The 15,572-nt window shown below is 35.3% G+C and overlaps 1 protein-coding gene across 8 annotated transcripts in view; it reads right to left on the bottom strand.

Annotated features, from left to right (window-relative positions):
• The window catches only part of SMARCA1 (SNF2 related chromatin remodeling ATPase 1), a 64,508-nt gene that overhangs the window by 28,174 nt on the left and 20,762 nt on the right, over positions 1 to 15,572 (bottom strand). For 4 of the 8 annotated variants that reach the window (XM_081124953.1, XM_081124952.1, XM_081124951.1 and 1 more), the window contains exons 12-19: positions 14,612 to 14,733; positions 11,892 to 11,927; positions 10,801 to 10,953; positions 7,648 to 7,780; positions 6,660 to 6,808; positions 3,852 to 3,971; positions 2,148 to 2,258; positions 1,754 to 1,867 (exon numbers count right to left, since the gene is read on the bottom strand). In XM_081124953.1, the coding sequence (XP_080981079.1) occupies positions 1,754 to 1,867; positions 2,148 to 2,258; positions 3,852 to 3,971; positions 6,660 to 6,808; positions 7,648 to 7,780; positions 10,801 to 10,953; positions 11,892 to 11,927; positions 14,612 to 14,733 (938 nt within the window). The remainder of the gene's footprint in view (positions 1 to 1,753; positions 1,868 to 2,147; positions 2,259 to 3,851; positions 3,972 to 6,659; positions 6,809 to 7,647; positions 7,781 to 10,800; positions 10,954 to 11,891; positions 11,928 to 14,611; positions 14,734 to 15,572) is intronic. The other 4 variants (XM_081124956.1, XM_081124954.1, XM_081124955.1 and 1 more) reach the window with 1 other exon arrangement.

The raw sequence follows: 15,572 nt of genomic DNA, 5'->3' as shown, positions 1-15,572 counted from the left end.
TGACAATTCTGTTAACTATATGACCCTGAACAAGTCATTTAACCTCTTTAAATTTCAGTTTTCTCACCTACTATATAGAGGTGATAATATATTTCGCAGGGTGGTTAGTAATCAAATGAACTGAGGTCTAACATTTCAATTAATTTTTCTTTCAAGTCTCACCAATAACAGTCAATAAAAGTTACAAAAAGTAATGATCTAAATATAAAATTTTTATAACCATTAGTGGGATAATATATATTTGTTTACCTCATGAAATAGTATTAACTATTTTATTCATTTTACTATTTTTATTTCACATTTTATACCTATAACTTGCCTGTGTCTCTTGGCATATTACCATTTTCACTTTCTTTGAAACAGTTTTATGCCTGGTCTGAATGTTCAACCACGGTTACTGTATGTACTCTTCTACAACTTCCTAAGAAGGATTTTAGCCAGTCCTGTTGGTTAAATACATTCAAATTTAATCACATTTCCCTAACCAGATTATAAGTCTCTTATTGCTATATATATATATATATATATATATATATATATATATATATTTAAACTTTGGTACATAAAGAGCAAGCAAAGCTTTTTTACTCTGTTTCAAATGGCAACACTTTCACTCTGCAATAATAGTAGAAACACACTAGAGATCCACTCTAGCTCAAAACTATAATGAACTAACTAAACACCTTATATACATGGAGCTTTTCTAGGCACATTTAATCAAAAGAGCTGGTCATAGTTGACTTGTGTTAAAGGTTCACAAAATAAATTTTAGAACACAGCTTCCAATTCATAAAACTGAAAATTTTATAAAATTACAATAGTGTTAATATTTTTATAATTTCATTTATACTATTGGTATTATACTTTTGGTCATCCCTTTTCGTGCACTAAGAAGTTAATTTCAACATATAGAAATAACATGGTATGCTTAATCTCTCTGTGATAGCTTTAGTGTGACAAACATTAAATTTCACTCATAAAAATGGGTTCCTAATTACCTATATAAATAAGAATTTTGAATTCCAAAAGATCATTTTTTAAAATATATATATATATATCTTTATTGATTTCAGAGTGAGGGAGGGAGAGAGAGAGAAACAGAGAAATATCAGTGATGAGTCATTGATCGGCTGCCTCCCGCACGCCCCCTGCTGGGGATCAAGCCTGCAACCCGGGCACGTGCCCTGACGGGGAATTCAACCTCAATCTCCTGGATCCTAGGTCGATGCTCAGCCGCTGAGCCATGCCCGGCTAGGCCAAAAGATCATTTTAAGTGATATAATTCACTATCATGTCTATCATTAATACCTAAATGACCGGAGTCTACTAATCACCAACAGAGCTTTCAACAACCTTGAGCAATAAACTCGAAAATACTATTTCTGGTTCATATGAAGGAAAATGATAAAACCTTCCTACCATCTATCATACATTCGCTTCCAACTAGTCACATGCCTATTGTTCTTTCTACATGCTCTTTAACCACTCTGACATTAGCATTATTAAAATAGTGTTATAACGATTTTAAAATGCTGGATAATTCTCCATTCATCTCATGTAGTGATGATCCTATTGGGGATTCAGTAGATTGATGCTTTACTTCTAGTTGAACCTCTTTGGTTTTAAAAACACCACTATTTTGATTTACTCTTACATTCTCTCAAATTAAAATGAAACACCTTCTAGTCTAGCTTAATAGATTATATTAGCTTAAAAGACTACATTACACTGGTCTAAAACATTTAAGTTTTACCTTATAGCCTATTGTCTTCCTATAATAAAGAATTTCCTTCTCCAGGAGCTCAAATAAGCGTGGTGGGAAAAACTGGAAATCCTGAACATTTGGCTGTTTTGAAGGTCGTGGAGCCTGTGGGGAGGAAAATGCATGATTTTATATGTGTGTGTGTGTGTGTGTGTGTGTGTACATATATATTTCAGTACATAGAGTAAACATACTTAACTTTTACTATTTGTTTTATATATAAAAACATAAATACAATGAAATCCATTGATATAGCTGGGCCATATCAAGTATTTTTCTGTATTATTGTTATATTTCAGGGACTATGATTTAGCACCAATATAAATAAATTGGATTCAGAGACCATGTTACAAAATAATTCTGCTGTAGGACACAGACATTTTACCTTTGGAACCTTGGGCTCGCTGACGCGTAGAGCCTCTCTAAAGTAGGCGTCCACTGCGTAGTTGGCTTTGCGTTCTCGTTTAGGAGGTTCGATCCATTCCACCATCCCGACCTACACACAACAAACAAGAATGAGGAGTTTAGTTACTCCAGGCTGGTTTATAAAAAATCAAGCGCATCAAGGCTGCAGAAGCACGAGGGAGCCAACGCCCTTTGGAAGAATCGAAACTTGCTTTTCTGTAAGTCACAATTATGCATCCCAAGGGCCAAAATCTTGCCCTGTATACCAAGTTTAGGTGCAAGGATGGCTTCCTTTTTGTAAAGTAAGCTTAAAACTTGGTTCTTCCTTAGTCACTGAGAAGAATTTGCACAACCTGGTTAGTAATAAATGAATACAGGGTGGGATAAAGTAGGTTTACAGTTGTGAATACACAAAACAGAGTTTATGCTTGTATTATTGTTTATTATTGCATTATTTTTCCATATGAACAACTGTAAACCTACTTTTGCCCCAACCTGATATTTCCAGTACCCACCTGGCACCATACATAGCTATTACAATGTTATTGGCTGTGCTTCCTATGCTGTACTTTACATCCCCATGACCTAAAGGGTATTATGCTGAGTGAAATAAGTCAGACAAAGAAAGACAAATACCCAATGACTTCACTTATATGTAGAATCTAAAGAACAAAACAAACACACAAAACAGAAACAGACTCACAGATACAGAGAACAGACTGATGGTCGCCAGAACGGAGGGGATGGGGGTGCTGAGTGAAAAAAGTAGAGGAATTGAGAAGTATATATTGGTAGTTACAAAATAAAGCTCTGATTTTAAAAATTGCAATGTGGGATCCTGGACCATGTCCCCTGAAACAGGGAAAGGACATTAAGGGAAAACGTGTTAATGTCCTGGATTTGATCACCATACTATAATTACGTAAGTTGTTAACATTAGGGAAAGCTGAGTGAAGGATATATGTGAACTGTGCACTATTTTGTGTAATAAAGTCTAAAGTCATTTCAAAATAAAAAGTTTTAAAAAGTAACAATATTGATTTTATGTATAACAGACAAAATTAAACATGTTCAAAACCGGAAAAAAAAATTTACAGCCACAATTCAATTAAAACAAAATAAATAAAACTCTCATTTCTTCAAAGCATTCTTGTTGTCAGTACAATATAAGGCATTATTTCATAAATGAGATCACCTTTAACAAAGTCCTTCTATCATGTAAGTAACTATGTGTTAATCATATTATCACTAACATGTGTCATACTAAGTGCCACACATTATTCTAATTACTTTATGAATATTAACTCATTTAACCTCAGAATCACTCTAGGATGTAATTACTACAATCTCCGTTTAACAGATGAGAAAACCGGGTACCCAATTCACTTAGTGATAGAGTTGCAATTTCAGCTTCAGAATCCAGGAACTCAACTGCACTCCTACAGGGCTTCTCAAAAACAAAAGTAGTCGTCATAGTAACAGCAGCAAAATGATGATGACAATAATGGTAATAATAAAAAACCAGCAAAATACATTAAAGATAGTCCCTGTGTGAGATCTTTGGGTCTACATCAAATTTCACTGTACAGCAGAGTACTGTGATAGGTAAGTGCCAGTGATTTTTATAACTGTTATGGGGAGAAATGATAATTTGAGAGTCTAAGGGTTGAGAATAAAAAGTTACCTTCTGTTTTTCTCTATAATCTTCTCCTTCAAACTTGTACAAACTTTGTTCAGTGTCCATTCTAAAATTTCTCAGAGAAGACTCTCCCATTTTCTGCAAGCGTTCATTCATCTCTGCAGTCTAAATTTGAATGCATTCAAATTAGAAAATTATCACTGAATTACTTATAAATATCTGAGTATACTCTATCTTTCTAAAAACGCAGGTTTTGACATGAAATACCCAATCTGTTAACTTACAAGGTAAGGATGCAACACTAGCATCAAATTTGAATATAAATTTAACTTGCCCCAAGTATTTTAAATGCTTAAATGGTTCTTTGAAAGTATTCTTCAATTAAGTGTTCTTTAAAATCTTTTATCATTAAAGACAGCCATATGCCCGGCCGGGCGTGGCTCAGCAGTTGAGCATCGACCTAGGATCCAGGCGATCGGGGTTCGATTCCCAGTCAGGGCACATGCCCCGGTTGTGGGCTCAATCAATGATTCTCTTATCATTGATGTTTCTCTGTCGCTCCCTCTCCTTTCCTCTCTCTGAAATCAATATAGATATATTAAAAATAAATAAATAAATAAAGACAGCCATATTATGGTGTCTACTGCATAATTTTAACGGGACAAATAACTAATACTAAAATAAAGGAAAACTTGGATTAAACAATACATTTGGCATACTAACACAAAATTGCTCAAAATTCAAGATAATACCTCAGATACATAAAAAGATGTTCGGCATCACTAATCATCAGGGAAACGCAAATTAAAACCACAGTGAGATATCACCTCACACCTTTCAGAATGGCCACCATCAATAAATCAACAAACAACAAGTATTGGCAGAAAATACTTGTGGAGAAAAGGGGACCCGCATGCACTGCTGGTGGGAATGTCAATTGGTGCAGTCACTGTGGAAAACAGTGTGGAGGTTCCTCAAAAAATTAAAAATAACACAAGCATATTATCCAGCAATCCCATTTCTGGGTACTTATCTGAAGCAAAGACAATAACTTGAAAAGATATCTGTATCCCTCATGTTCAATGCAGCATTATTTACAATACTCAAGACATGGAAACAACCTAAGTGTCCATTGATGATGAATGGATAAAAAATATGTGATATATATGTATGCAATGGAATATTATTCAGCCATAAAAAAGAAAGAAATTCTGCCATTTGCAACACTTGGATGCACCTTGAGGGCATTGTGCTAAGTGAAATAAGTCAGACAGAGAAAGACAAATACCATATGATTTCACTGACATGTGGAATCTAAAAAAAAAAACAACCAAAAAACCTCACAGATACAGAGAACACATTGGTGGTTGCCAGAGGGGGTCAGTTACAAAATAAGTAAGTCCTGGAGATATAATGTAAATATATATATATATGACTTCAGAAACCAAAAAAATGGCCTGAAAAGTAAATTCTCCCAATTTACAGGAAACATAGTAAATAAGTGAACATGGAAAAATACCCCATGGGGATGGAATCAGCAAAATCCAAACTGTGAGCAACTCAAAAGAGAAATAACCCAGTTTCTACACCAAATAAATTACAAGGAAAATAATACATAAATGGAGGGACAACTACAGATTTAAAAAAATACAGATGATGTATCGGCTAATGGCAATGTGCAGGACTTATGCACATTCAAATCGAAGAAAACTGTTTTTAAAAAAGTATAGCTACTTATAAACAATTGGAAATTTGAATACTAAGTGGATATTTGCTATTATTAAAGAATTATTGGGGTTTTTCAGGTGGTACAATACTATACTTATTATGTTTTTGGAAAGAGTCCTTACATTTTATTTTTTAAATAATTCCGTTTTTATTTTTTTATTTATTAAATTTATTGGGGTGACACTGGTTAATAAAATTATATAGGTATCAGATGTACAATTCTATAACACATCACCTGTATATTGTACTGTGTGGTCACTACCCCAAGTCAAGTCTCTTTCCATCACCATTTATCCCCCTTTACCCTCTCCTACCTCCCCCACCCCCCTTCCCTCTGGTCATCACCACACTGTTGTCTTTCTATGAGGTATTTTTTTGCTTTGCTTAATCCCCTCACCTTTTTCACCCCTCCCCTCTGAGAGCTGTCAGTCTGTTCTCTGTATCTAGTCTGTTCTATTTTGTTTGTTAGTTTATTTTGTTCATTAGATTCTACATATAAGTGAAATTATATGGTACTTGTCTTTCTCTGACTGGCTTATTTCTCTTAGCATAAAGCTGTGGTACATTTATACAATGGAATACTACTCAGTCGTAAAAAGTGAAGGAAATCTTACCTTTTGCGACAGCATGGCTGGATCTGTCTACTTTTGATTATGTTTGAAATTATCCAAAATAATGTGACAAAAGTAAATTCAACACAAAGCCACAATATTCTGAAACAGCTTATTATACCTTAACAAATAATGCTTTAATATTTCATGAAATGTTTACAAAAGATTTTCAGTTAACAAAATTTAGCAGCAATTTTAATCCAGTGCAAAAAAGACGGTCCTGATGCATGTGATTAAATACAAAACTTATTGGGTTTTTATATCACCATTATTTTCAATAAGCATGTGGTGTAAGGTGAATCAATATTAAACTCTAGTTCTTAGTCTTTCTCACCAAAAATTAAAGAAACCTAAACCACCCCAGGATATAAATCTACAAATTGTTAGAACATGAGTCTTTTGAAGCATGAGGTTGACAAAGTGCATTTGAAACAGCGCAAATACAAAAAGCATGCTTGAAGTATGTTGATTTCAAAACAATTCGTCATTAAAACAAAATGCCATTTTAACTAACCTTCTTTTCCCCTCTTTCCAGAAGAGTTGTAATGTCTTCATCTGTCAGCTCACTTTCTTTAGAAGCAAAAACATGAGTGGCCCCATGACGTATCATTTGCAACATTTCCTCTTTTGCCAGCTTGTTAGACTGCTGGTCAATGAGTCTTCCTAATAGTAAAATAAAAGTTGTATATATTCTATTATATTCCAGGGAAAGCATGGCATAATAGTCCTAATAAGACACTACTACATTTATGCATAAGTAAAGCTTTATGAGAACAAAAAATCAGTGAGCTTTAAAGTTACTTTTTAATGAACAGCCCTACAAATTTTTCTTCTATCATACCTTCTCTTTCAGTATGAATTTCCTTCTGTAAAATTCAGTTAAAACTCAGAAGGACAGAAACATTTTTTTCAAGTACAAACTTTGATTTTTCAATCAAATTTCTCTGTATGGAAAGGCACCCTCGAGTACATGTTTTAAAAAATTTTTAATATTTTTTAGTAAGTAAATATATACATATATTTAAAAAAATATTTTTATTGATTTCAGAGAGAGGAAGAGAAAAGGAAAGAGAGAGAAACATCAATGATGAGAGAGAGTCATTGACTGGCTGCCTCCTGCACACTCCTCACTGGAGGCATGTGCCCTGATTGAGAATCATACTGAGATCTCCTAGGTCAAAGCTCAACCACAGAGCCATGCCGGCTGGGCTAAAATTTTGTAACTAGACATTTTGTCTGCTAAATAATATCAGGTACTTCAGGTACTTCAAAAGACATACCATTGGCATTCAGCTATAAACTAGTGATGTTTAATTAGCTTATAGTGAATGCAAGGCTTTCACTTAAGATTTAAGTTTGTATTTTGTTTTAAAAAAGGACATCTTTTCTCTCACTAAATTTGCGAATTTTGGTCAACTTTCATTAAAAGTAATCTCCTTTGAAGAAAGTTGCATGTGTTCTTGAAAATAAAAGCACCTAATCAAGTTTATACACATAAATACCTTGTTGTATAACAATTGAGTCAAGTCTCAGTTTTATCTCAGCTCTTTCTACAATCCTTTCTTCAACAGTGTTGTCGGTGATGAGACGGAACACACGTACTGGCTTCTTCTGACCAATACGATGTGCTCGATCCTAGTTAAAAAAAATCTATTATAAGATATTGGGTATTCTGAATAAAGTGTAGTACAGCCACGATACACTATAAAATTCTGAAACTAAAATTAGTTCCTGATAACTATACCTACCACTTTTGGGGAAAGGATGATGACTATGAAGGGACTGAGAAGTACAGATTGGTGGTTGCAAAATAGTCATGGGGCTGTAAAGTACAGCACAGGGAATATAGTCAATAATATTGTGATAACTATGTAGGATGCCAGGCGGGTACTGGAAATATCAGGGGGAACACTTTGTAAACTATGATTGTCCAACCACTGTGCTGTACACCTCAAACTAATACAAAACAATGTTTAAAGTAAACTACAATTTAAAAAAAAAAAGTATATCTAGAGACCCCTGGAAACAAAGAAATCCGCAAATAGTCTATCGTACCATTAATGGAAATTTTCCAGAAGGAAAACAGGCAAATCCCTACCATATGACCTAGCAATTCCACTTCTGGGTATTTATCCAAAGAAAACAAAAACACTAATTAGAAAAGAAATATGGACCCCTATGTTCACTGCAGCATTATTTAAAATAGCCAAGATATGAAAGCAACCCAAGTGCCCATCAATAGATGAATGGATAAAGAAGATGTGGTATATATATTCAATGAAATATTACTCAGCCATAAAAAATGAACTCTTGCCACTTGTGACAACACAGAAGGACTTAGAGGGTATTTTGCTAAATGAAATGAGTTGGACAGAGAAAGACATCTGTATGATTTCACTTATACATGAAATCTAAAAAACAAAACAAACAAATAAAACAGAAATAGGCTCATAGATATAGAGAACAAACTAATGGTTGATTGGGGAGGGGGAAAGATGAAGGGGATTCAGAGGTACAAACTTCCAGTTATAACATAAATCATGAGAGTATAATGTATAGCATAGATAATATAGTCATCATTACAGCTTTGTAGACTTATCATGGTGATCACTTCGTAAGGTATATAAATGTTGAATCACTATGTTGTATACCTGAGACTGATAGTGTATGTCAACTATATTAATTTTTTTTTAAACATAAGAACTAGGGTGAGCTGAAAGCTTTTTGATTAAGCTACTAAATAACTTTAAGCCACTAAATCCAAACATCTTCTGCACGAGCAAGAACTTTTGTAAGTGAGGAACAAAGTAGTTAAGGGTTGCTATGGTAGCAAAAGTCAGCTTTATCTCATCATCAACAGTTCCTTCTGCTTGCTGAGGCAATTCAGGAATCTGCAGTAGGGAGTCATAAAAATTAATGGGATACTAATATCCTTACTACATATTGGTCTAGAATTGGTCCTATGGCTTATAGTTGGTAAAGGTGACAGGTGGCAAGTTCTGATAATATAAAAACATCTAGGGGTAGTGTTTTTGAAAACACAGATGCTGCTAGAGCAAATAGGTGAAGGGAGAAAAAAAAATATCAAAGTAACAAGGTTCAAAACAGCCCTTGTACTAAATAGAAAAATACTAGAGCCCAGTAACACCTTCAACACAGAATACTGAAAGAGAACGCAACATCCCTACACATATTTTAAAGATTTTATTTTATTTTATTTTATTATTTTATTTTATTTTTTCAGAGAGTGGAAGGGGGAGAGAGAGAAAGATTGATGTGAGACACATCCATTGGTTGCCTCCCACATGCGCCCCAACCGGGGCCGGGGATTGAGCCTGCAACCGAGGTACGTGTCCTTGACCAGAATCAAACCTGGGACCTGTTGGTCCGCAGGCTGACGCTCTAACCACTGAGCAAAACCAGCTAGGGCCCTACCCATATTTTAAAATTCAAACTCAAATAAGTAAATTGTGAAACAGCTATACTCTAACAATTTTATGGAAATAAAGGTTAGCATCAATAAGTTTTCCAGTTCAGTAACACTGTAACTTTCTCGGACTTACTCCTACTTAGTCACATTCAACAGGTAGCTTGGTAGCATGCTAAAATAATAATTATGCCAAAGCAGGTTGATTTTAAAATGTCCCAATGGTCAATATATTTCTCAATTCTCTATTATATAAGAAAATGAAGGACTTCTAAGCTATGCCTCAGTGACATATGACTTCCAAAGACAGTCAGTTGTCCCATAACTTCTTGGGATTTTGAAAGAATAGCTCTTTTGAATCTTTTTACTTCTGAAATTACATTTCTTTATCTTAAAATGTGCCACACTGACAAAAGTTGTATCTATAGTTCAATAAATGACACTATGATGAAAGGTAAGAGAAATAGCTCCCTGAAAAAGTTTTTTTTTAATGTGTTTTTACTGATTTCAGAGAGAGGGAGGGAGAGGGAGAGAGAGAGAGAGAAACATCAATGACGAGAGAGAAACATCAATCGGCTGCCTCCTGCATGCCCCCTACTGGGAATGGAGCCCACAACCCGGGCATGTGTCCTGACTGGAATCAAACCCTGACCTCCTGGTTCATGGGTCAATGCTCAACCACTGAGCCATGCTGGCTGGGCTGGAAAAAAAATTTTTTAATGGTAGAATAGTTTCTGATACTGTCCTTAGGAAGCAAATGTTTCCCTGGAATATTTTCGTTTGCTACCTTCTTACCTTTTTGCCTCAAATATTTTATTACAAAAGTTAAAATCCCACCTCTTCCAATTTCAGTACTACGGATTTTAATATATTTAATTATTAAGCAGAATAATATTAAGAGACTTTTTAATCCTCTTCATTAAAACATTCATGTGTCTTCTTCAATGTTTAGAAGTGCAGAAAAATGACATTTCTGTTTTATGATAAAAGCCAAAATTGACACACAAATGCTATAGTTGGACTTGGGGTATGTTTGTTTTCATTTCCTTTGTTTTTGCAATTAGCACAACAATGGCAAAACTGTTTGTTTTCCAGGATAATCTACTTTAACATCTACAAAACCTCCCTAAAATTGTTACCCTTTTCTCATAAATTGCCTTTCTGCTATATAAATAACAACAGTATTCCTAACAAAGATAAATTCCTGATATCATTAAAGATCACTAACCATAGCTTGCAGATCAACCTGTGGATTCCAGTCTGAATCATACAGTATAACCACATCGGCACTGGCCAAGTTAATTCCAAGACCTCCAGCCCTGGTACTCAGCATAAAGATGAATTTGCTGCTATTAGGAGCATTAAAGGCCTCTATTGCTTCCTTTTTAAAATTGACACAGATGGAAGAAAAAGAGAGAAAAATCGAGTTATATTACCAGAGCCCTTAAAAAATAAACATTTTAACATGCAGACTCAAAACCCCACTTCATAATATTCTTCCACCTTCTAAAATATTTAAACATTTACCTATCTATATACTGTACTGTGTGAATTGCTGTAGAAAATATATTGCATAAAGTTCCTAATCTTTATAAGCTTACATCAATAGAGACAAACTTAGAACAATCATATAAACAAATTTAACTAAGCAAGTAATAAATCATTTGAATTATTTTAAAATGATAGTAGTGAAAATCTTTTGAGAGAGAGCTGACATATATCTAGGGGGCAAAATGTCAGATATCTCAACTTCATTCCCATTAGTTTATGAAGGGATTAATAAGGAAGGAATAGTTTAGGAGACCAACCAAGAGAGAAAAAGTTTTAGAAATGGGAATGAGAGCAACAGATATAGGGGAAGGTAAGTAGATTTATTTCCATATGGTGAAAGGGGGCAAACAGAGAAGTAATGAGGAAAATCAGGAAGGTAATTGAGGGATATTTAGTAAAGAGTCTTAAAAATTAATGGGATGTTAATATCCTTACTATATAAAGATCTCATACAAATTAACTAGAAAAAAAACACACTAAGACCCCAAAAGAAAGATGAGCAAAAAATAAAATCAAACAATACGCAGAAGAGCAAACACAAATGGCTAATAAACACAAGAATAATGTTCCATCCACTAGTAATCAAAGAAATAGAAATTAAAACATAATACCATTTTTTGAAGATTAAAAAAATGATAATACTCAATGTTGACGAGGGGGGCGGTGAGACGGGCACTCTCATACATTGCTGCTGGGAGTGTAAATTGGTACAACCTTTCTGGAAAGCAATTTGGCAATATGCATCAAGAGTCTTAAAAATGTTCATACCCTTTGACCCAGTAATTCCACTTCTAGGAATTTATCCTAAGGAAATAATCAGAGATGTGCACAATGATTTATGTATAAGGACTTTCACTTTACCATTACTTATAATAGTAAAAAATTGGAAACAACCTAATTGATCAACAATAGGGGGATAAATCATTTCTAGTACATCCATAAGATGAAATATGACACTAAAATTATTTTTACAATGATTTTCTTACTGATATAGGAAAGTACAATTTGATGTTGAGGAAAACGTATCAGGATACTGAACTTAATATATAGTGTATATAGTATATCAATTATAATCTTTTAATGTATATTTTATATGTATGCTTACATTTATATACATTAATATATACATTAAAAGATTGGCCAGAAATACTTTTCTTTATTTTCCAAATTTCCTTCAGCAATCGACTATTACTGTTATAATCAGAAAATACAGAAAGTTACATTTTGCATGAATGGAATGGCATGGTCAAAAGTTGCAGGCAGAAAAGGTGACTCCCGCTGGCTGCCAGTCAGTATAGCATGTAGAGGGGCAGTATAGAAAGCAGCATGGTGTAGTGAGAGGCAGCTTGGTGTAGAGGAAATAGCAAAAACCTGGGCGTGAATCATAACTCTACCATTTATTACATATGTGGATCTGAGCAAGCATTTAACCTCTGAGACACAGTTTCAAGTAGAGAAAATTCTACCAATACTTTACTGGGCTGCTGGAAGAATTCAGCTGGGACTATAAGTTGCCTAGCTTATGGTAGTTGCTTGACAAATGTCAGTCCCTGTCCCTATATAAGTGAGGATGCCAATTCAGTGAAAGTTACAGGCACTAAGTCAGAGGATGACCCAAGACTTAGCTGAATTTCACCGTAGCAATGGAGAAAGGGAAAATCTGTGAGCCATTGAGAGTGTTTGCTAACAGCTGGGAAACGATTAAAGCAAGGAATCAAATATGGTCTTCCCCTTCTTATTGGGAAAATAATAAGAAATGATTGAAATGATTGGGTGGACAACAACATAATGGGAAAGCAGGGCATTTGCAAAACAAAGATGAACAGCTCCAACTTGGTTGTAGCTCAAGTCAATACATGCAATTCAAAGCCTCTGAAAGGAGAACGGTATTTGAAATTTTCAGAAAACCAAAGAATTTGGGGATAATTAGGTAACATCTACATTGTTTATGAGCAGAGGGATCACTCAGAAATGCAAACTGGCTAGTTGAAGTCAGAAAACACCTCCCCTTCTGCCTTAGTATCATCTTTGATCCAGGAAGAAGGGTCATCCTGAATGGTACTATATGGCCTATGCTTAAAGTAGATTTGGAGAAACCCATTCTCAGGAATAAATCAGCAAAAGCCCAATAAAGCTTCAAGTCACCATTTCAGAAAGACTAAAATACTATAGAGCAGGGGACAGTGTAAGCTTCAAAATGTCCCACTGTTGTAAATGTTAACGCAAGTGTTTCCTCAGAGTGGGTAGCAGGTAAACCTTTAATATGAAAAGGGCCTGTGTGCCTGCTGTGGACACTATCCTATGCTCTAGCCAGGCTTTGATCAGGCACAAAAGAGATAGAGGGCCCACTGCAGCTATGCAAGGAGAGGGCCACAGCTGAATCTTTTGTGGCCTGAGAAGGGGCCCCAAAACTGCGATGTAAAAAGGACTATGTGCAATTTCATGACATGCGGTATAAATTGCACTACACAATTTAAAAACTGCATTCATACCTATTATATCCAATGGTCATCACAACGTTGTCAGAGAAAAGAAGCCTAGGTATTAATATTACCCTTATAATACAGTTAAAGATACTGAGGCTCAGAGAATTAAATGGCTTGCACACACTACAAAGTGGTGGAGTTGGTGCTAAAATTCAGGTCTTCTGAAACCAAGTTCAATGCATTTTCCACTATACCATGAAATCACGATCTTTGCCCAGAGCATGAGTACAGACTTAAAACAGAGGCCAAAGACAGAGTCCTGAAGGATCACAGAAAAGAGAAGATAAATTAGCAAAGCCCTCCCCAAAAAGTGCTTTAAAAGGTTTAAAATACATTAGACCCATGACATTCGTGAGCAATAATCTAAGATCTATAAGAATTTTCAAATTTGAGAAAAATGCTGGGTGCCAGGTAGGCTTCCTCATGAGTTATCACTAGTTAAGTGACTCTTTTCCACACACCAAACTTTTGGTATTCCAAGATCCAAATGCGTGCTCAGCACCTCTATCTATGTAATCCCATTTCAGTTTTATAAAATCTCTAGCAGATTGAGATTATTCCCTTTACAAATTACTATGTTTCATGAGTCTTTAGGGTTGCTTATAAAGTGGAAAAATCTCAATGTAAAACTCCACGAATGGTGAGGGTCTACTGTAGGACGCAAATCAAGAAAAGAAAATGACATAAAACCAGAGGTCAAAGAGTTAGCTGAGAAACAGTAATCAAAAGGTCAGAGACAGCAGTGGTTAGAGGAGGTAAGGATGCAATAGTGTAGTATCCTTTAGATAAGTAAGAATGTCTTGGAAGACCTTGGAAAGAATGATTGGTCAAGAGTCAGTGTAATGGAAGCCAAATTGAAAATCTCAGAGAGAGAGGAGTGGCAGTGAGAAATTCAATGCACCTAGCTAAAGAAAAGGCCAAAGTTCAACGCTACCTAGTGATGAAAACATGGCTTAATTGAACTCTAAATTTTGAAGTCTTATTTTATTTCCTCATTCTCACCTCTCTTTCTTCATGTGGGGTTTGTCCATCCAGTCGGCAATACTCATAACCACGCCACATACAATAATCCTCCAAAATGTCCAGCAAGCGAGTCATCTGGCTAAAAATGAGAACCCTTGAACCTAAAACATTTCACCAAGAACAGCAAGTTATTGTGTAAAACTAACTTGAAAGTTACAAAAATAAAAGTATACATCATATAAAAATATATAGCACAAGAACATCTCACTAAACACACACACTTATACACATACACACACCTTCAAGGGATGCTATACAGAATTATACATTTGTTGAGATGATTTAAAGTCTGCCTTTACGGTCCTGAGGATGAGCAATGGGTCCACACAATCTTTCAGTGTACTACTACAACAGTCTCCCAACTAGTGTCTTCTTTCTAGCCTCTCCTCCATACTAGATTCCCCCATACTGTTTCCAAGGTTCTCTTCCAAAAATACAAGTCTGATTGGGTCATTTTCCACAGCCAACTCTTCTCTGAACTTCCCTGCACCCTGCCCTGCCTTCAGAATAGCACAAATTCCTTAAACCATGTCTTAAAGGCCTTTTGTAATATGGCACCATCCCTCTTCCCAAATTTATTACTGTCACTCTATCCCAAATACCATAAACTCCACATTTCCTTCTTTCACACCTGTTTTCATTGCTCTGGAAAACCCATCCCCTCCTTTTTCCAATGGGTTACTCCTATACATTTTCCAGTGCTCACCTCAAATGTCATCTCTGTGACCACTTCCCCAACTCCCAGTTTCTCAACAAATCACAGCACTTATCACAATGAACTCCAACTATTCCTCCTCACTACACTGTGAGCTTCTCTAAGGCTAAGACCGTTTTGTGTGTCTTATGCACCTTTTTATACCCAGCCCATAGGACAATTCCTGGCAAATAGCAAGTACTCAACAATGTTCGCTGAATGAATGAATGAATGAATGAATGAGTG

The sequence above is a fragment of the Miniopterus schreibersii genome, assembly GCF_964146895.1.
Source record: "Miniopterus schreibersii genome assembly, chromosome: X".
NCBI classification, from domain to species: Eukaryota; Metazoa; Chordata; class Mammalia; order Chiroptera; family Miniopteridae; genus Miniopterus; species Miniopterus schreibersii.
This window is presented reverse-complemented; position numbering and strand designations above follow the sequence as displayed.